Here is a 21,110-nt window from a genome sequence, read left to right as displayed (position 1 = left end):
ACTATGATTTTTCTCTTTAAAGGTGTTAAACTGACAAGTCCAGAATTGCACTGTGTGGTTTAATGTTCATTTCTGGAGTAACAGTCATCTTAGTCCTCAGAAAAGTACATTGTCAAAGAAATTCTGAACATAAAAGCTTTTAGTACTTTGTCTGCCTTATACTCTCCATCATAGTGAAGAACAGCTTTTAAAAGCAGTTTCTGGTGACTATTAAGACTTCAGGCCACTTCTTCAGCTGGTGTGAATCACCCCTGGCTTCTCTGGCTTTAGTGCAGCAGAGCCAACTTCCACCAGCTGAGAATGGACTCCATGCCTGTTAAATGGAGCTTTAGGATGAATATGTGACTACAGTTTGGGTGCCAGGGGAACATTTCCAAAAGCTTTGACCCCAGGGATTTCAGAATCCTAGGCTACAGAAGCGCATCCTAAGGATTTGAGGCTCAGCTGAAATGCACTGGCTCAGTGCTTCTCCCAGATACCGTAAGGAGGTGTTTCAACAGCTTGAGCTGAGGATTCATACTCCCACACTGAGAAATGTGACGTTACCAGACTTGTGGATTGAGAACAGAAGGGAATGGCTAGCACCTAACAATTACTAGGCTATATGTATACCATGCCTTATTACTCCCATGTTTGTAATGACTGAAACAACGCTAGAATGAACCTCCTTCCTTCATTGTTTCCCTGAAAAAAAGGACACGTGGAAGTTGAATTGGAAGTTGGAAGGGTATGTTATGTCATTTTTGCATAATATTTAACAATTTTGAATGATAAAAGACAAGCATAGAGTAGACTTTATATGAAGTAAGTCTGGATCAAATCTTCTGCTTCTTCATGATGGTACTGTGCATCTTCAGTGCAGAAAATAAATTACTAATGAGGCAGTGCAAAATGGGATGGTGGTAGACATGGAACTGCCTGTGGTCCAGTTCAAGAAGCCCAATAACAGCTTTCAGCTGAGCTCTACAGGCTTCTGCTCATGACATTATGATAATTGTTCTCATGTATACTGGTTGCTTGAGAGTAGAGATTTTTTCACATTGTCTCAGTGAATGAAGAAGTCAGAAAACTCATGGTTTATAGAACCTTTAAATATCCACCACAGGGGCCTGACCAAGCTTAGCCATGCCCTTTCTAAATGCCATTGCAATATTCCTGTCTCCCATTACATAAAACATTAATCGTATTTGGTATAGGAACTGGTATCATTAAGCTTGGTTGAAAGGACAGGAGCAAACAGATGAAAAATGCATTTCAATGATTAAAAAAACGTGTCCAACACCAATGTCAAGTCAAAAACTAGCACTTTCTTCATCTACTCAGGTTCACACTGTACCAGGTTTTTTATTAGCTTTTTCTTAGAATTTTAGAGTTTAGAGTTTTAGAGTTGGACTCGATGATCCTTGTGGATCCCTTCCAAGTCAGAATATTCTGTAGTTCTGTGATTTTTTCCTTTAAGACACTGTGACCTTATTCAGTAAATATTGTTATTAGTGCAAAGCATGCTGATACACATATGCTTTACAAAATGCAAAGATGCGTTTGAAGTACAAGTATCGTGTACACTGTACAGGTAGCAGTTTAGGAGGTGCCAGCAAATGGTTGCTTTTAGGCTCAACAGGAAATGTTAGTCTGTTTGTGTCACAGGTGGGTAGCTAAACTGATAATTCTCCTTTTGATAACTACATCCTTACCTTTGTTGACCATAATCTGTTGCTTGCACTTAAAATAAGCTATCTTAAAGCTGACTACCCTCAAAGAATAGCCTCCTTTCCAGTCTTTCTTATGCACTTTTTAAAGCATGTGATGTACTGAGGACTTGTTTACAGCACCCTTGATATTTCTGAAATGAGTGTCAATATGTATCGGATTGTGAAAGTGGTACCTCTAGTTTGAGAAGCCTATCCATGTAGTAATGGCATTGCTGTGGCTGAATTAAGTCTACTGTTCATTGCATTCTCTGAGGTACATCCTCTGCTCCTTAGCAATTGAATCTATCATCCCCTGTAATAGCTGTCTTTTTTCAAAAAACACCACCTGACTCTTTGAAATACTGAAAACATTCATCTGTTAAGAAACCTGTGATAAAAAAAAAAAAATTGGCATTCAGACAGGGTCTAGTTTCCATAGTATTGGAGTAAATAAAATGTAACTCTTAGCTGATGAAATTATCCCAGTTTTGGGGGTTTTACTGGTCTGACCTGAGTTCAGAATGTAAAGTTCTCCATCTAATGTACATAAATCAGGCATATAGATGTAACATTCCAATGTAATGATATAAAAAATCATTCTGAAGTGTGTTATTTTTAGCTTGATCAAGACAGTTCTTTAAGTGAACATACATACCTTGATCAGTAATTATGTTGTCCAGCACTCTCAAATGCCCTCTCTTTATTGAAGCGGGACAATCATTAGCAGATTAAATTTAGATGAAAGACTTGCACATAAAAGCTTAATAGAGGCATCCAGGTGCCTAAACTGAGAACAAAACCTTCTGCTATGTGACAGGAGAACCCCAGACAAATGCATAGCAATAGTAAAACCAGTACTTTTTCTTTTGAAGTGCAAGTTCACTTTCCAGTTTCTCATTGTGCTCATAAAAGTGGTTATCTAAAGGCAGTTCCTTTTTGTAGAGACAGAGGTTTTAGCCATAGTCCCAAAGCAAAGAAAGAGGCATCACAGTTGGACTCCCATCTTTGGACTCTTAATAAGTAGCTTGATGCCTGTCACAGAAAGTAGCAGAGTAACTAAGATGTCTCTCTACACCCTTGTGTAAGAGCTGTTCCCACTAAGTGAATGCCAACAAAACCAGTTGAATTTCAAAACACTCAGGTACTATCTTCTACAGAAATCAACTTCTTCTGGAAAGCTCCTTTCTATCCTCTTGTCCTCCAGCCTGTACTCTCCATTCAGGAATAGTCCCATTCAGGACTTTTCGTTGAACTTAAGGAGCTTTCTCTGAATAGCAGCCCATCCCCAGGATACTTGGCCACAGACTCCATTTTGTTGTCATGTGTGACACTGCTGAGGATACATTCTATGTCATTTCCAGCTCATTAATCAGAATGCTAAACACTATCAGTCCCAGTATCAACTCATGTGGGACGCCCCTTGTAACTGACCACCATCTGAATGTTTTATTGCTGAACACAACCCTTTGAGCTTGGCAGGCCAACTTTACAGACACTTTGTAGTCCACTTATCCAAACTCTATCTCAGTTTGGTTGCATGAGCATGATAAACAGCTCCTTAGGCAAACCCTGTGTTTCTGTTGTGAACCTAATCCTTTGGAAAGGATTTACTAGAAAATAAATGGTTGTGGAGGAAAGATTGTGTCTCCTGCTTTTTTGAAAATGCATAGTTAATTTCCAGGCTTGTTCATTCAGTGCTGCTGCTTTCGTTCCCCTAATCCATTTCTTAGAATGTTCTATTCCTCCTCAATCTCATGCAGTAAATAAACTGGCAATTAAGGGAGGAAAGTGAGGGGGTAAGTTTTCTGGTCGTTTCTGAATACAAAACCCCAAACCTCTTTGTCATCCAAACAGAAAAAAATACCTGGGAGGCTGTTCAGCTCCTGAACCACATTTCCTTCTTTGTTGCCAGGGCACTGAGTGAACACCAAACCCAGAAAAGCTATGACGAGTTCTTACTTATTGTGCCCACAATTAGTCTTGTGCACTACTGTTAATGTTAGAAACTGCATTTAAAAAACTGTTCTCCACTATGATGGAAAGTATAAGGCAGACACTGTCAATATTAGAGGCCAGTCAAAATAATTAGCACCTGTGCAGAGTGCATTTTCCTCTTCTCATAGTCCAAAGTGGAAACCTTGTAAAATTTTTCAGATTTTGACCCCTATTAAATATGGTGCCTTTGAAAGGATCAAAACCAAAAAAAACCCCACATAATTTAAAGCAATGGTGTCTGTTACCTTTCACTTTTTGCTGCTTTTTGAGGAACAAAAAAAATAGATAAGCATCATGGATAAGGTCCAGATCTGATATAAATGCCTGACGCTTGCATTAAATAGACTTAAGGTGATTTACAAGAGCTGAGGATCATGAAACAGGAGGGTTTTTTTCTTTTAAAGGTGGGTGGTTCTTTGGTGGAGAGTCCAAAATAGATTACTTTTGGAAGAAGTCCTTGGGAGGGCAAATAATCGGCAAATTTCAGCAAACCTCCTCAGTTTTTATCCATAAAAACAAGCTTTGTGTGAACCCTTTTTCCAAACATTCCTGCACACACAGATGCAATGACTGGACCTCCTACGTAGTAACCTTGTACAGTCTGTATTCTGTGATTCCTCTTAAGGGCAGCTCATCCAAAGTCCAGTTCCTCTGGCTTTATGTAGAGTTGTGAAACTCACTCAACAGTCTGTGTTTTGAGGCACTGACATGTAGAATTGTATATTCAGGAAGAATTAAGAGGTTCATGACAATCCATCCAGGATGGATAATTGGATGAACGTGAACTCTAGGTTTAATGTGTTTGACAAAATACTGTGTGTGATCATTGGATATGTAAACAGGGTCATTTCAAGTATGAGTACAGGAGATGCATTTGTTTGTATTGGGTGTAGACCTTTGACTCCTGTCATATCTGATGTCTGCATTGCCAGATCACTTAGCTCCCTAGTTCATTCTTTGCTCTTAGCTTCTTGATTATCCACTGGGCACAGAAGTGAGTTGGTACCCTGTCTTTCTCAGGGACCAAACTGTCCTTTTCAAATAAATAAATAAATAAATAAATTTAATGCAATTTGTTGGTAGTTCACTCCAGGAAGTATTTCTGGAAGGTAGTATGGACAAGACTATGCTGTGTTTGGCACCTCTTTCTAGCCCTTAAATGCAGCATCAGAAGACTCGTATTCCCACATGCCCTGATGACATTCTCCAGTGCACATAACATAGACTCTCAGTTCCTTGCTAAAAACTCTCCCATGTAGGAAATTGTGACATGGATCTCTCATAATGTAGCAGATACTGAGAAATACAAACAAAATAATTGTTATGTCTAAAAACTGAAGAAACATAAATGAGACCCTCAGAGACAAGTATTATGTAGTATGAGACAAGTACTACCTATCATGAATGTGGCCAGCCTGCTCAGTAAAGAGCTAGACCCTGAGCAGTGTGTGTAGAAACACCCTGTAGTTGTGCACATACAACTGTGTGTGTGGTGATCTGGGTGCTAGGGATCACTTCTTGGAGTGGATATATTTTAAAATGTAGGTTTAGCTACTTCTCCAAGTCTAATCTCCACAGGTCAAAAATGAGTACTTACGAATTTGCAAAGCTCAGGGATAATACTGGAAAATTTCCCATAAATTTGGGGAAAAGGGCTCCGGGAGCTTATCTGGGAGCAAGTCAAAGGATAGCTTGATCTTAGCTTATTAGGATCTGCAGGAGAAAATAACATTTCTTAATAGAGGGCTTGCCAATTTAGCAAAGGTTCAACAAGATCAAGTGACTGGAAGATCAAAGAGATGTCCAGATTAAATATGGGTAGTATCCTTCATCAGGGTTCCAATTATGCATTGGAATAACTTATCAAAGTTCGTCATAGATTATCCATTATTGTAAATTTTTAAATCAAGACTGAATGTTTCTCTAAAAGTTATGCTCTAATAGAGCACAATTTGATTTTGCAAAATCCTATGGCCTCTTTTATGCAAGAGCTAAAAATTATCCTTTCTGACTGTATCATTTTAATAAGTATTTAACTAGGACTTTGTTTTCCTCTCAACTGAAGCCACCTAAGCTCCCAGGCAAATGAAATCACACATAATCTGCATGTAACAACTCATTGCAATTTTAATATTGAAGAGAGGAAAAGTTCTCTGAAACTTTGTAGAAATTTTCCACATTCCCTTCCATATCGCTTTTCTTTCTAAATCTCTCATTTCAAAATGCTTTATAAAGATATATACCTGACTGTCTTTTTGCTAGTGTCAGTTTTTGGCACTTCCATCTTGACTTTCAGACATATGCAGAGATGCAGACTGAGTAGCTGTTGGGTGATACTTTTGCATGGCAGTGATGTGAGATGTCTTTGAGACAGCTCTCCTCTGCTTTATTTAGATTGGTCATTGCTATTGTGCTTCTGCGTGTAGAGGCTGAGACCTCCTTCCTCTCTCCCTTTGCTGATTTGAAGTTAGAATGTGTCATCTGAGATTTAAAAGTTCTCAGCGAAAACTTTCCCAGTCTTTTGAATTTCAAGAGATTTTAATGATATACCTCTTGTAGGGTTTTTTCTCTTATTGCAAACCATCTCTCTAATTTACCAGCTGAGAAGTCCCTGGATTACTTCCTTTTTGCCTCTAAAATGTAATCTCAGTACCTTATGTACTCACGAGGGTCATGGAGTGCAAAGGCTATAACAAAATTGAGGAACTTTTTAAAAACCGTATAAGGAGCTTCTTCACAGGTGTTTTTCATCTCCAACAACTCTTTGCACAGGATTCAGGAAATGCAGAGTGTTTTGAGAAAGGTTATTATCCTTACTGGCTTTCTTGATACCCAAAGCAAGTACAGCAGCTGGGAAAAACCCCAGCTTCCCTTTCTGATTTTTTAAATATTTGTCTTTTTGCCAGTCACATTATTTTCCATTATAGGATTTAGGCAAACATTTTCAGCAATTTGGGCTGGAAAGTCTGTGATTTTATGCCGCTTGGGATCTCTGTAAGAAAAGACCAATTTCTTCAGGTCTAGAGATGGTTTTTCTTTGGTGACCTCTGAAAGGCCTGTGGAATTGTTACTTCACAAGACTCCGGAAGATAGAAGTGGAGAGCATTACTTAGGAGGATGGCCTTTAAGTAGCAGAGGTTTTCCTTCATAGACTTGCTAAAAGCCTTATGGCTCATCATTGTTCCCCTGTAGACCAAAAAGGCTCCGGAATCAAGAAAATTGTTTTTGTAGCAGCTTTGGGGCTTTAAGAAATTCCCCCAGAAATTAAAGTTATTAAAGAGAACATACAAAAGTTGTGTATCTTTTTCCAAATTACTCAGGAAGAAAAACATGTAAACAGTAAAGAAACAGTTAGAAACTAGGAAATTCTGAGCTACAGTCAGCAACTCTGCAATAAGAAGTTAGAATCATGCTTAAGTATAACATCTTAATTTTGCCTAAGGAGAAACAGCATACTTCAGAAGAGGAGAATGAAGAAAATAAAAGTATTGCATTTCATTAAATGGTCATCAGGAATTGTAAAGAAAATGTTTATAATGCTTCAGGAGGAACCAACCTCCCAACAGGGTGACTGCACTACATTTCAAAATGCACTCTATGACAGCTTCATTTTTAATACAAGTGCAGAGAAAACGAGGGCCATTGCGTTCTCTCGCCATGCCTAGAGGGACACAGACTTTCTGTTTCAAAACTGCCTCTCATCCCTGTCCAGTTTTCTTAGAGAAAAGTTCAAATGTGGAATCATGATCATTTATTCTCAATTATTCACAGTTTATTCACAATTAATACATTGTGCATCCCTGCAAGTTTTTATTAGTTTAATTTTTTTACATTGTGAAAAGGTTTTTTTAGAGAAAAAGGCCGGTTCATGTAAGTTCATAGTTAAATAATGTTTCAGGATACTCCAAAAATGTGCTAGAATGACAGTCCTTTGGTCATATCATGTTAAAAACTGTAGACTTAAGTTATGGTTTTATTACACTAATGATATGGCTAGTCAAATTATGACCAACAGTCAGATAGATGGTTTATAAATCAAGTGAAATAAGTGCAGTGAATTTCATCCACACAAAGACTTAAAATGAAGATTTTAAATTGTGTGCAGTGGCTTGTTGTGGAATTATAGCTTTAATTTAATTTTTTAACCCCCAACAACCATATACTTGTGTTTTTCTATTTGCCTTTGATACCACGTGTGGAGAGCAGCAGCCTCAGTGGTGTGGGGATGCGGCTCAGTGGATTCTAAAATGCAGTCCTTAACAAAACTGGTCACTAGGGCTCTGATCCAACAAAGACATAGCACATTCCTAGCATTACACATTGTGACCATTTCCATTGATTTCAGATACAATAAATCAGAATTAAAAGAAGATATGTAAGTATTTGCTAGAGTACTAAGCAGTCAACACTATCATGGAGCTTCTCCTGGGACAGCAGAGCTACAAGCCCCTTCCATAGAGCCTAAAACTGAACTCAGATTTTTGATGCCAAATCTATTTCACAAAACATGGTAGCTTACTGCCTTAGATCTCTGGGTCAGTTATTTATGACAGCAAATCTCCATAATGTCAGCCATGCTTAACATTATTTCTTACAGCATCTAAGACTCAGTATTTTGGTGTATGGTCTTCGGTATGCTGCTTAGCTATTGTAAAATCCCACTCATTTTTTTAAAACTCACTATTGCTTTATGATATATTTTGAAGTGTGTCTTCCTATCTCTTTTAGATACTGCAGTGGTATCTACTTGCTATTTGTCTAGATGGTTCGCTGTTGCAGGCTTAATTCCAGGAAGAATTTTTAAAAACTTGACAAGCGCAGGCTTTGAAGAACTGCTCACATAAAATGGCATTGCCTCAACAGCTCACAAAAGCATCCTGTTCCACCCAAAAGGAACAGGCAAGATAGTGCTGGCAGAAAATGATCTCTTAGTAGTTACATTTTCTTCCCTCACAGCACTGAGTATTTTTTCAGCCACCCTAAGAGGCCCATTGTAATAAATTGATTGAGTTTGAAAGCTTGTCCAGTTTCACTATAAATTCTGTAAGTGATTCTGTTCCGTCTTAAAATGTTGTTTATTACTTCTAGCTCTACTGTGTGTTCCTCTGAATTTCAGGAAAAGCCGTAGTCTGTGTTCCTGAAGCAAGAAGTGGAGATGCTTGGTAGCATTCCAAAGGAAATTGCAGGTGTTTCTGCAGACTTTCAATTTACTATTCAGGAAAATTAAATATTTTGTTTTGGAGCAGATTAAAAAAAAACAAAAAAAAACAACAACAAAAAAAAAACCACAACACAAAAGCCAAAACCAACCAATGAAACAAACAAACAAACCCCACTAGATTATTTTCCTGTGATGACTTGAAGCATCAACTGAAACCATTGCTTAGTGAAAACATTGAAAGGACAAAAGAATTCTTTTAGATTGAATCAAAAAATGGGAAAAGGACGAAAAAGTCAGGTGACTCTCAGAGTTAGGTTAGACCTAGAATGAAACATTTACTTTCCTTTTCAGGGCTTGTAACAATTTTCAATAAGATTTTTAATTTGTATCAATTTTGAGGTGAAAATTATTTTAGAGTAAGTTGGGTTTTAAAATGTACCAAAAAAATTCCAGTGTTTCTTAACTGGAATAATTTAGCCCACATATGTTAATTCAGATTTTTTGGCCAGTTTTATCCAACCTATTCACCAAATTACTTTTTTTGGTTTTTTACAGGGAGTTTTTTTGTTTTGCTTTTGGAGCTGGGTTTTTTGTTTTGCTTTTGGAGCTGGGTTTTTTGTATATGTCCTCAAATTACATTTTTGAGAAACTGCTTTGTTTGTTTGTTTACTTTCTTGTTTGTTTGCCTGTTTGAGCAATTCGTAATCTGTCAGATTTTGGTAGTTCAAGCAAAATCTCATCAAGCTGGAGGAGAAAAATGCCATTCAAGTAAAAACTATACTAGAATGTGTTCCACAGATTTAGTAATAATGCAATCTTTTTCTAAGAGGTTTTTGAGATATTTGCATCTCTGGATATGTCTCAACTATTTCCTCAGGACAACAAAAATAGGGTGTTTTGTGGCTGATCATAATTTGTTTAATGCTCATGAGATGTTTGGGTTGCAGCTTTTCTCTTTTTGTTTATTGCTGCCAAGCTTTTCCTTTGTTTTTCTCAGGTAGGTCAGGGCAGAAAGATGCTGCATTTCTCAAAAGATCAGAAGTCCCACTGCCCGGGGCCAGATGTTAATAAAATATTCCTTTGATTTCTTTTTTTTCCTCCAGTCTCTTCCTCCCCTACCACAGCAGATGAGAGTAAGTCCCTTTTCCCCTTACATTCAGCTATATGTCATCTTGAATTTAGTCTGAGATTTCAGTCAATTTGACTCTGAGGGAAGGGGCTCCTGAGGCAAATATTTCCCTTTCCTTATTTCAAACACTTGCCTGCAAATTAATTGTGCAGATTGGAGTTAGTTCATTTCTCATGTTTGCATTGGCAACACAACAATATGGAAGTAAACCTGAAGTTCACTGCTCTGAAAAAAACGTAATTTTTTCTTCTGCATGAACTATTTAAAAGTTCCCAAAACACATGCTTTTGCACTAAATAACACTAACTAGGTGATAGTATTAAATTCTCCTCTTAGTAGAAATCTCTTCTTCTCATTAATACTAATAATAAATATTTAAACTTGCTATAAATATTCTCCAATAGTTATTTTTATGGCACCAGTAAGTTAGAACCCTAAACAGAGACTGTACAAAGGTGTTAAACCCAAGCTTGTAGGTGAATTAAAATAGAAATCACGTTGAAATTAATTTTGATGGTGGAACATTAAATGCTTGTGAATATTTTCAATAGCCATGATGGCATCATAATTTAGTACATCCTTTCTCACATATATTCCAGTTTTTCCACCCCATCTGCCTCTTATTCTCAGCTGCTACCATGATAGCCCCTCAGGACAGCATAATCTTGTTAGCTGCAATGCCATAATCTGCTGCTAATGTAAGAGTGGAAGGCAAAAAAAAAAGAATCTGTGTATACTATGCATATTAAAACATTTCCTCTTCTCCTCCTCAGACTGGAAGCTTAGAGAAATTAAGAAAAATTGTTTTATTGTCTATAAAGTATAAAAACTATTCTATTACAGTTAAGTGAATCTTACCATTATTCTTCGTTTTTCTTAATAAAGAACCTTCTCCATTGCATTTCACTACAGTTCTTGCCAGCTGGAAAATCCTCTGCCCAAGAGATTTCCAACCCAGTTTATTGCTGCAGCACAAGGAACCTGCTTCACGTTGATCTAGAATTTCAGACAATGCATAATGGCTCTCTTAGAAGCTAATGCATGCACACTACATGCTCCAAAGAGGCTTCTGTTATGCTGGAGAGAAGACAAACACACTGGCATAAATAAATTGTAGCATGTCGTGACAATACTTCCCTTTCCAATCCAACAGCTAGAAGCAGAAAGGTTGAGTGAAGATGAAAGGGGATCCCTCCAGTACAGGTTCCAGCATTCTTGGGAACCAGATGGACTGAAATGGAAAACGCAACTAAAACAGGCCACAAAATTCACTGCCAGAAGAGGTTTTCTTTTTATCCATGACAGTGCCAGGTTTTACTAGAAAGAAGTTTGCCATGTCATAGAAACTAAAGATAGGAATGAACTGGAATCACCTTTGTTCTCTCCCAACCAGTGCAGGATTGTTCCATGTATATTTTCTAATTTTTGTGTAGTCTGATTTGTAAAGACTTGTGAAGTAAAGCATTTATCTGCCATTTTTAGGTTATTTCACCCCAGCGGTTTTAGAATTTTTCTTAAGCTTTCAGACTACATTTCCTTTCTTTTTCTCATTACTTTTAGTTTTATCATCTTGGACTCCCTCAGGCAGCTTTTCCCAGTGCCTGCTTTTTGTCATTTCATATTCTTCTGTGTATCTGCTATGTTTCTCTGCAGTTGCCATGATATTTTTTTGTAAGACCTCTTGTTAAATGTCATTTGCAGATGTCATTACTGTTGTGTTTACTTCCCTCTTCCACTAATGAAGATGTGAAATAACACAGAACCCATCATTGCCCTTACTACGTGGTTTCTGTCAGCCTGATAGGCTGCTGTTAATCGGTACTCTTCCTTTGTGGTCCTTCAGTTTGCATTCATTCCCCATGACAGTGCTCTTATCTAAGTCTTTCTGAATTAATTTTTCAAGCAGATTTTTCTGAGACACTGTAGGAAAGGTTTTGCTGATATTTCAATCCAGCTTCATTGCTTCTGCTGTTTTCCCTTGTACACTAGGGATTTTGGCCAGACAAAAAGCAAATGAGGAATAACAATGCATGGTGAGGTACCTCTTTTCCCACTTACAGTGTAACTTTCTGATCTGAGGGTCCTTTGCAGTATATATATATATATATATGTATATATATATGCAGTAAGTATTAAGGGCTAGATTTTATTTACACATTGAGTAAAATGTTTTATAGTGATGACAAAATTCTCTTTGTCTCAGCATAATCTTGACTTCAGGTCTGATAGAAATTCATTTAAACAGTGGGATTACAGAATAAGCAGGTCTCGATTCTGTGTGAAGATGGCAGAAATTGAGTCATACTAGATAAAATCAGGATTGTCTCTACTCTTTCCCTAGTAGACAGTGACTGGACAGATTATCCCCTTGGAGCCTGTAGCTTTTCAGAATAAGGAGTGGGAAAGGTCATTTCTGAGTGTTAAGAGGTTCTTTCTTTTTTTTTTTTTTTTTTTTTTTTTTGTAGGATATTGTCTAATTCTCTTCTGAATTATAATGAACTTTGGATGGAGCTAACCTCCATCATGTGAATCACCTGTGTTGGTACATTTTGTAAGGAATAATTCTAATGCTAATCATGTCATAATGAAGTCAAACTTTATCAGTTAAGGAGACTACTAAAAATACAAGATCCTTCTCTTGATTCTCTTCTTTCTAGTTTCACTCCTCTTTGGCTACTTTAGCCTTATTGCAAACCTATATAACCTAGCAGTTGTCTGTATGTCATCTCTGCATTTCTTCTCTGCAGCCTCAGGGGCTCAGGGAAATTTTTGCTTGGTGGCATCTTGAAACCTGAAGCTTTTTTTAGTCAACCTCCTGTGTTAGCACAGGGTAAGGACTGTAGTTTCCACTGATAGATCTCATCTCAGTTGTTTTAACTGCGGGATCAGCACACAGGCAGGATGGGCATTGACTGGCATGTGACGTGGGTTCTCTTGTTCTCTGCCCTGTGTTTTCCTTCAGGGGTTATCTTGCTGCTTCTTGATAAGTTACGGAAGATGAAATGGGAGCAGATGTGGAGACTCACAGCAGAGCGGGAGTTAATGAGCATGTTATCCACCTCACTGGCTGACCAGGTGAGTAGGACATTGCAGGAGTGTGATATAACCGCTAGTCCATGGATTGAGGAAAGAAAGAAAGGGAGAGGGGATGAGATGTGGGAAAAGGCAGGGGAAAGATGTTGTGCCTGTGTCACCATTTGTTGAATCATTCTGGGGAAAATGTGAAAGAGAGGAATGGAGATTCACTGGCAAGGTTTCTCTTACCCGATTTTACCATCTCTGCTCAGGTAATTCATAAGACAGACAAAGTGGGGGTTTCATGCTTTAATTTTCTGTTCTTCTTTCTTTAACATAGAACTCTCCAGACACTAGAAGTCCAAATATACTGTCTTTTCCCACTGGTTTTTGTCTAATCAGACTTTAGTTTTAAGTGTCTCCAGACATTTCATTACTGTTTCTGGCATATGAGTCCCAGATGTCTTTGAATGTACTTCTTGCCACAACACCCCTGTAAAGACAAAAGCGCTGATGTCTCCCTGCCACAGATTGGAAACTGAGTCCAAGAGAAGAAATAGTGCATCTATACACAGAAGTTACTCAATGTAGTTACTCAATTTGTGCTTCCTGACAGCTCTCTTTTTAAACCCAGAAACCCTGTTAATGTAATACTAGACCTGAACCATAATTCTCAGTCAACAACTTGAGCAAGTGTTAGCACAATACAGTATCTTATTTAATGTTTCTTCTGATTTTGAACTGCATCTGGTTTATGACCAGTCACCACAAAGGAAGCATGCGGCTTACTGTGCCTGTAAAGATGTGCACTTTGTACAGCATCTTTGCAGGTTGATCCAAAAGCTACTAAAGTTCATTAAAATGATTCTTGCAACTTCGCTGTGTTTTCAATCAGGTCCTGAGTTGCTACCTAATACTTGCAGAGGGCAGAATTTTGCAGAGTGGAGAAAGGTTGTCTAACCATAATAAGACTGTTCTTGCAACTTACTTCTCCAACTGAATGGCTGCTTAGAGACAGAACACTTTCAGTCCCTCATAGAATCATAGAATCAACTGGGTTGGAAAAGACCTCTGAGATCATCAAGTCCAACGCTTGATACACTACCACTGCGGTTACTAGACCATGACATTATGTACCACATCCAGTCTTATCTTAAAAACCTCATGCTGTAGGCTGTTCTGCAGATCTGTTGTACATACCTTTTCCATGAAGTATCTAGAGTACTTGGTTGCAACAATAAAGTGCTAGCTAGAATCCCACCTAGTAATTCACCTTGAAACAACATATCTGCCAGAATCACATTCATCCCCTATATTGAAAACTGATGCGGTACTTACTAACAGCAGGTATTTTGACATTTAGTGCCCATTACTCTCTCTGGTGACTAGAGGAGGAACCACACTTCATGCCAGCAGTACAAGATAAACGTTTGAACACTTTGCTGGAGTCCCTTAGCTCTGTATGTCAATAGAGCCTGTTCCTCTTGTCCAGAGGAACGTATTGTCCCTTAGATTAATAGCACCCTCTGTGGAAACAAAATTACAAATCAGGGTTTGCAAACTTCACCTGGCATCACCATCTGAATTTCTACCTGTGAGGGGGAGAAGGACTGTCAGCTTGGGGAGGTGTTGAGATCACCTCACTGTAGAAACAACATACCCAACTGTTCCTCTGGGTTTTTTTCTGCTAGGATATCTTCAATGCAGTCATCAAACAAAATCCCTTCCTTGTCTACCAGCTCCCATGTTTCTGGAATGTGCAGCTTTCTGATCACACCCGTTCCGAGCAGTGCTACAGAGATGTATCTGACCTGAAGGTAGGTTTCACAGGAAGTTGGCTGGGTGGTATCATTTGGGACAGAGAATGCAAGACTCCACAGTCTGAGAAGGATGGAGTGCCTTAAGTAGGGGGGAAATGAACACATACAGTTCATAGGGACAGCCAAGCAGGGGAAGGAAATGTGACTTTGACTTTGTGCATTTTGACTAATAGAAAAGTCGAAGATGGATGCTGTTTTGGGGTTTTGCAAGGTATTAAAGAAGTACTTCACCTTTTTAAATTCTGTATCTGTCACACCACTGCACCTTACTGCTGAGTTCGTATCGCTCTCCCAGTTCTTAGCTCTTCCTAGATAAAGAATACAAACATCATTTAATAGAGTGAAAGTCACAGAGAGGGTTGGGTGGATCCTAGTTAGAAATACGTTAGCAGAAATGTAAAGACCTTGCACGCTTCATATTTAGCCTTTGTATACACTTAACCCAGTCACATTGACACTCATTTTCCAGGATTTGCCCTGAAAAAAAAGGCTGAGTAGAAACCTATTAATTTAATAAAATGAAGCTATAGTGTCAGTTTAATAGCACGTTTTTCTCTATTAACAAGTAGAATATAAAAGCAGGATGGATTTCAACAGATATGGGTAAATGAACATCAGTTGTGCTGTGGTCATTTTGAAAGACTGGACTCAAATGCAGAGAGTTCAGAATTGAAGCTTACTTGAGCTTTTTCCATGTGTAGAAATCTATTGCTATGCAGCAATAGATTCCATCAGAGTAGACACTAGTGGCATCAGAATGTTAGTAAACAATAGGTAGTTTTTGGTGATTCATTTTAAAATTCAGTTAAAGTTTGCATACTTAATTTATGTTTTGAGAATGCTGTAGTAAATGAGGTTTAAAAAAAAAAAAGAGAGAGAAAGAAAACTACAAAACCATGGAAGAGGTTGAAAGGTATGTCTGGAGACCACCCAAACCCCACTGAGAGCAGGACCAACTTAATTGAGGTTGCTCAGTGTCTCAGAGAGTGTCAACTCTCCAAACACTGAGATTCCACAAGCTCCCTGGCCCCATGTTCCAGAGTTTGACCACCCTCATGGTACGATATATTTCCTAAATCCAACCAAGTTTTCCTTTGGAGCAGTTTGTAGAGTAGCAGCAGGAATGTTCAATATGAACAGCAGATACTGGATGAATATAGAAAATCAATCACTCTCAACACACTGATTTCAAAAGCTGCGCTTCCAAGAGACAGAAGTTCTACTACATGGGTTAACTGACCATCAGAACTGGCCAGCATTGCTTGAATTTTATACATAAAGTATTCATAACTGATTATTCAGGTGTGATCCATAGACGACAGCTTTTAAAGTTAAATCAGTAGACTTGTCAGTATACTAATCACTAAATGGTTTATGATCTGTGTTTAGGACAGGACCAGCAAGGCACTTAAAAGCATCATGGTTTTATGCCTTATAACAAAATGCTTAGTAGATTTTAGTTCTTTGTTCATGCTGAGAATCACGTATGACAGCAGTTGCAGGGCCTGAAACAAACAGAAAGAAGTAGTAGCAGGAAAAATATTTCCTAAAAAATGAGCTTCAGAAAAATATACCTTCTACCTGTGAGATATCACAGTATTTTTCTGTGAATTAAAGGCTGAGATTAATTTGTATAATCATTGAGACAGTCAGATTGTGCTCGGTGCAAGGTTAAGACACATACATTTACATGAGGAAAAGATATTGAGGCTAATAACTGAGGATCTAGGGATTGGTTCTTTTGCCTAAACACAGTCTGAGTTACTGTAGGTGCTCTCCAATATCCATGTAGGACTGGCAGATAAAACAGATCTACAGGAGAGGATACCCTTTTGGCAAGATAGCTGATGGGCAGGCAGGATAACCATAAGGTGCTTTCAATGTTGCTGTACATCTGTATTTAGACAGCCAAACTGGGATCCTCATGAGTGGGTTTGGAGACTGGTGAAGCTCACCTCAAAATAGTCATCAGATGACTAATCAGGCAAATCATTGTTCATACTCCAATGACTGTATTAACTAATCTGCTTCAGGTGTGGGACATCTAGCTCATATGTAAGAGTAAGCATCTGATAGAAGTATCTTCAAAATAAATTATATCCGTTCTTCATTGCTGATTAACAAATTTATGTTTACAACTATAATTTAGGCTTTGGTGTTTATTACTGTATATTGTGTCACATTCTCAGTTCCATTAGAACATAAGCAGTGAAGTCTAAGATGTGTAATATTCTCCACTGATTTTCTGGTCTGAGGTATTTGACTCAACGAGGGGTGCAGACACATAAGCAATTCCTTCAACTGAACTGGACTTATTCACATTGCTAAAATTATCCCCTAAATACTTAATCGGGGCTGAAATTCTTTGCTTCGAAAGAGAGGCCAGAGCCTTATCTAGTGCACATAAGCCCCATGGTTTCAATAAAGCTTTTCCCATATTGAGCAGTTAAAGAACTTGCCCTCAGGCAGCACTGTTTAAAATTCTTCATACAATTTAAAAAATAAAAAAGCACAAACCAATTAAAGTTGTGAATTTGCATTATGAAAATTATCAAAATTCTAGTTCTGTAAAGAAACTGGCTGATTTGGTATATGAGCCTCCCAAAAAAACTTCAACAAATGTCATTAGCCCAAGTTAGAAAATATGCTCTTAAAATCACCGAAGTTAGTCAGTTCCATGACATTTAATATAAATGGTATGACACAACATATTTGGCACATTCCATCTTTCATGGTAAGACTGGAATAGGAAACGAGGTAAAAGAAACCTCTAGGGTAAGAGGGAGAGAAAGACAGATTGTGAAGTTTGTACTCAAGGATCAAGAAGGATAGCATAGGAAAGAAGGAAATGCATGGAGAGATTTAAATTCCAAGGTAAAGCTGGCCCAGTCAAGTATTCCTCAGCCAAATCAGAGTCCATTCCTACTATCAGACACTGAAAGGGCATTGATTTAATTACCTCTGGCCTCACAGTCCATGGGAGTTGAGGATTTGTCATCTCTTACACAAAACATTGTGTCAAGTGAACTTGGACGCCCAGGACTGACTTATGCTCATAGATGGGGGTGTAGGGGGGATGTATAAACAGTTCTTTGCTGCTTTGTTCACATTCATGCAAATGTAAGATGACCAGCACACCTTTTACAGGCTTAGGGAGCAGTTGAATATTTCATATTGCCTGAAGAGGATTCTAATCACTTTTTTTCTCTGTTTAGTCCTCATTAAGTTTCATCTCTATCATTTTTATTGATTTTTTTTTTTTGGTACTGTCTTATGTTAGAGAAGGTCAAATGTTTGACTGCTGCTGAACTCTACTTCCTTGCTGCAGCTGAGCAGCATCTACCGATTTGAAATTACTTGTATATGGGATTCTTTCAGAAGAGGTATAAGAATAGAAATATTGATAACCAAGTTCTGCATTGTTAGTGACCACTAATTTTATATCTACCTTAATAACATCAGTAGAGAAGCATGTGTGCTGCAGACTATGCCTTGCTGGGCTTCAGAGCCTGTGGGGAATCTGCCTGGAACTGACCTTCATTTATGTTATGCTTTTGCTGGGTTAGTGTTTGCTTCCTTTTTGGTTATAGTTTGTTCCTGTCTGTGAGGAAATCTCAGTTACTATGATTTGGCACAAACCGAATGGCAGAAAAAAATCCTATGAAAGAAGGTAATGAATTGTGATGCCTCTGACAATGAATCATGACCTCATTGAATGGGTCAGTCATGAAATCTGGTTGTCAAGAATACAGATGCTATTTATACACAGTGAATCTGTTAATTCACAATCACGAAAATTAGATACTGAACTCTTAAATGGGAATGTATCAAATTACTAGAATTTTCCCCCCACACGCACACTCCAACATAGAAAAATGCTTTAAAACCTATTGATAGCTTTGAACTAATTTTGGATACAGCTTATACTAAATCAGCAGATAGATAAATAATGACCCTCATAAATTCCCCATTGGGAAATTGCATTCTGTGATTCACCATGTCCTCCCTGGGAATGTCTTCCACACCAGGATGACTTTGTGATATTGCTTACAAAAGTTTAAACTGCTTCTTGTCCATAACTGTAATACATCATTTCAGATCTGCCTCAAACATGACCTGTTGCACCACTTTCTGTTCCAGTCCCTGAGCCACCCCATGCTGTTCAAGCACCTCAGCACTGATCTGCAGCAGTTCTGGCATTCTGCAGCCTTGCACCTTTTAATGCCAACAAAGACCTACTCTGAGAGGAGTAAAGGCTCAAGAGGGTTAAACATGCCCCTCCTTTAAATGAGCATTGGAGTCAATAAGGTGCTTCCACCCTACCAAACCAGGAGCATCGTGGTTTTATTAGTGGTGTTTTTGCAGGCAAGAGGCCTCCTTAAACATTAGTACAGGAGTTGAAGGAAGAGAAGTTAAAGAATCCTTTTGAGAGCAAAGTAAGAACTTTGAAAAGTGCAAAGCAGGGACAGTCTGTCAGCTTACAGCAGTGGCAGTAAGTTGGGGAGTAAAGTAATCCCTGGGACCATGGGCACCAAATCAGGCAGGGCAGGGATTTGAATCCCACATCCAAAAAGCAATGTCTGGACTTCTGGGTTGCTGGCTACTCCAACCTGAGTCTCTTCCACTCACGTAGTTCAGAAATGTCACTCTGAAACCTCCCTGATAACTTTTTTATGAATAATACAAACCTTTCTGAGGAAATTGGTTCTTTTATTAAACCATTCATTTCTGATAAAACACAGTTTAAAAATAAAGTTTCCAGACAAGTCTAATTGAGGCATAAGTTACACATGTGGTGCATGCTTGCAGGGTGATTTGGGGCATATTTAAACTTTTCAATAATATGTGCCTGTAAAAAAGTCTATTGAGATGGCATTAAACTGATATATATAGGTGGCTTTACTGTGCATACTTGCTGAATATTTAACTCCTGTTGATTTTGGTGGAAAGTGTCTGGTTGCCTAAGCAAGGAATCTTAAGTTTTTAAGCAGGAAATCTCCTGTTTACAAAATACCACTTATTTACCTAAATTGTGAAGTGCTCATGGGCTTAATTAAGCATATCTATTCAGTGCTTTGCAAAATTAAACTTCTCTAGGCTGAAATTTAGCCTTAATTTATTCTTATTTTTTACCCTTCAGTCTGGGAAGAAAGTATATAGTTATACAGGATATCCAGTGCTCTCTGATTTTGTAAGGGCTGAAGCAAAGTGAGAAATTACCAAGATGTGTCTTTGGGTAAAAAAATGTCAGAGATTGTGGTTAAGGAAACATTTGGCCACATACTTCTTTTTGAGAGAGAAAATGCTTCAGGGGAAAAAAAGATGGTTAAAGGTACTTACAGAAATAATGTTGTATTCAAGTGTATGTAATGTTGTATTCACTTATTGTTTAGTGATTTGAACATCAGGTTTGAAATATTTAATCTCTCTAGAGAGGACAATGCAGATGTTAAAATAAGGGGAATTTAGGATTTTTGTTTTCAGTGTATTTCCGTTCAGATGATTGACCTTAGAGCCCTCCTAGACTCCACCAGCGGGTAACATTCTCTCTTACCTTCCATCTCAGACCCCATTGCCAGTCCATGAGGCTCCAACTGTGTCAATGTTTAAGTGCTTTGGGTCAGAACCTGGTGAATAAATGGGAACTATTGGCGCAGTTAGCTTGTTTCACCAGGCCACAAACGTATGGAAGTGTTCCAGGAGGATGGCTGTGTGTAATCAGTGAGTGGTAACGGTTGCTGATTAACTAGGATGGTATTAACAGAAATGCAGATAGTGCCAAGTTGTTTAATGACAACTAACCAAGTGTTAAATAGATGTGGAATTTTAAGTTCTGATCTTTCAGTACTTAAATTGCTAAATGAAGATTAAGGAAGTGTATTTTTTTATTAGTTCTCAGGATGCTGTGATCAAGAGTGGGAAGAATCCGTAGGTCAGCCTGAAGGCTAGGATTTTTCCTAAGGTGTCTATCCAGCTAATGGCACTGGAATTTTATATTTCCAACTGCAGTTTTCTCTGTAAGCCTACAGAGCTCTGGAATAGCTTAGAAACTAAGAGGGAAAATAGAAAAAGAAATAAATGCAGCATTATGGTGCTATTCAGCCTTGGAAAAGGGATGTTGCAATAATGAGATTTTTAGTTTCTAGATTGACTTTCTCTTTTTAATGTGGAGATAACACTGAGAGTCTGCTAATAAAGTGACTTTTTTTTTCTTTCTGATTTCCCTGTAGTCTTTTGCCAACTGATCATTTTTTTCCCCGATCAGTTTACTATTGTGCACAATAAAGTTTCAAATGCAG

General features: G+C 38.1%; 1 protein-coding gene across 6 annotated transcripts in view; it reads left to right on the top strand.

The window, feature by feature from the left end:
* Nucleotides 1–21,110, top strand: part of LARGE1 (LARGE xylosyl- and glucuronyltransferase 1) — a 276,280-nt gene that overhangs the window by 215,722 nt on the left and 39,448 nt on the right. For all 6 annotated transcript variants that reach the window (XM_027657560.1, XM_027657595.1, XM_027657578.1 and 3 more), the window contains 2 exons: nt 12,939–13,051; nt 14,683–14,808. In XM_027657560.1, coding sequence (XP_027513361.1) covers nt 12,939–13,051; nt 14,683–14,808 — 239 coding nt within the window. The remainder of the gene's footprint in view (nt 1–12,938; nt 13,052–14,682; nt 14,809–21,110) is intronic.

This window comes from Corapipo altera, unplaced genomic scaffold (assembly GCF_003945725.1).
Source record: "Corapipo altera isolate COAL_440 unplaced genomic scaffold, ASM394572v1 1, whole genome shotgun sequence".
Classification (NCBI taxonomy): domain Eukaryota; kingdom Metazoa; phylum Chordata; class Aves; order Passeriformes; family Pipridae; genus Corapipo; species Corapipo altera.
The sequence above is the reverse complement of the archived record's forward strand: the minus strand, read 5'-3'. Positions and strand labels throughout refer to the sequence as shown.